Source organism: Sinocyclocheilus grahami, unplaced genomic scaffold (genome assembly GCF_001515645.1).
Source record: "Sinocyclocheilus grahami isolate Dianchi unplaced genomic scaffold, SAMN03320097.WGS_v1.1 scaffold3688.1, whole genome shotgun sequence".
Classification (NCBI taxonomy): domain Eukaryota; kingdom Metazoa; phylum Chordata; class Actinopteri; order Cypriniformes; family Cyprinidae; genus Sinocyclocheilus; species Sinocyclocheilus grahami.
This window is the reverse complement of record NW_015508772.1, coordinates 29,508-30,396: the sequence shown is the minus strand read 5'-3', so window position 1 is coordinate 30,396 and position 889 is coordinate 29,508. Positions and strand designations below refer to the sequence as shown.

General features: G+C 42.6%; 1 protein-coding gene across 1 annotated transcript; it reads right to left on the bottom strand.

The window, feature by feature from the left end:
- Positions 1-6: 6 nt before the first annotated feature.
- On the bottom strand, positions 7-885 carry LOC107576443 (nuclear receptor subfamily 2 group C member 1-A-like). The gene is made up of 3 exons (XM_016262617.1): positions 798-885; positions 613-718; positions 7-464 (listed from the first exon to the last, which is right to left on the bottom strand). The coding sequence occupies exons 1-3, from the start codon at positions 883-885 to the stop codon at positions 290-292; spliced, it is 369 nt and encodes a 122-aa protein (XP_016118103.1). The 3' UTR covers positions 7-289.
- Positions 886-889: the final 4 nt, after the last annotated feature.

Genomic DNA, 889 nt, shown 5'->3' with positions numbered 1-889 from the left:
GGGGGGGGCAAAGTTCTTCTCAAGAACAGCACTTCCTGTATCTTTATAGACACTTTTCTAAACATAAGTACACCAGTACAATAAAAGCCCAAATGATCCAACCGCAACAGTTGCGGTAAACCACTTTATCCATACTATACAACTCACAGACACAACCACTGACCAAATGAAAAAGCAAAGTCATAAAAAAAATGATTTCCTAATTCAGAATTCACATGATTATATCTGTTTTGGCTCAAAGGGTCTGAGCAAGCAAAGCTGATGGGTGTGGCTGTGGGTGGGGTTTCTGTCACTCAGCGGTGCTGATTGGTTGGCTGTTGTAGTCGGTAGACTCCATTTTGAGGATGTAGGGAATGATGCTGTCGATCTGGACGTTCCCGATGAGACCGGCGAAAAAGAGCTCTTCGGTCACCGCCGCGCTCATGAGCCGCAGAGCAGGCAGACGAACTAACAGTTTTGAAAGACTGAAAGATAATTTATAGGTTAGTTTCTAGTCACAACTAGTATCTCAAAAATACTAAAAATAAAATTAATTAGACCATAATTATGCACATGCATATTGAGAATCTATCATGATTGGATGGAGAAATGCAAGCTACTATAGTCACTCACCGATATGTGTCCTCTGGATACACTTTGCTCGCATAGTCCTGCAGTTCCATGTAGGCTTTCTCCTGAAAGCGTTCGATCTGAAGGGTGCCGTCCACTCCACAGTGATCTATGACAAACACACACAATCAACTCCATCCTTACGTTTTTTCCTTCCTATTTTTCAGATGAATTCCAGTTGTGCTCACCTGGGCTGAAGAGAACCACAGCTTTGAGGCAAGCATATTCATATGCATCAGGACTCATGCGACTCATACTGTTACAAAATTCCTGCATACGC

Excerpts from the sequence above, each read along its gene's own strand:
- LOC107576443 (XM_016262617.1), bottom strand. The coding sequence starts at position 885 with ATGCAGGAATTTTGTAACAGTATGAGTCGCATGAGTCCTGATGCATAT. Across the intron at positions 719-797 it reads TGTGGTTCTCTTCAGCCCAG|ATCACTGTGGAGTGGACGGC; the intron begins GTGAGCACAACT and ends TGTTTGTCATAG. Across the intron at positions 465-612 it reads TATCCAGAGGACACATATCG|TCTTTCAAAACTGTTAGTTC; the intron begins GTGAGTGACTAT and ends ATTATCTTTCAG.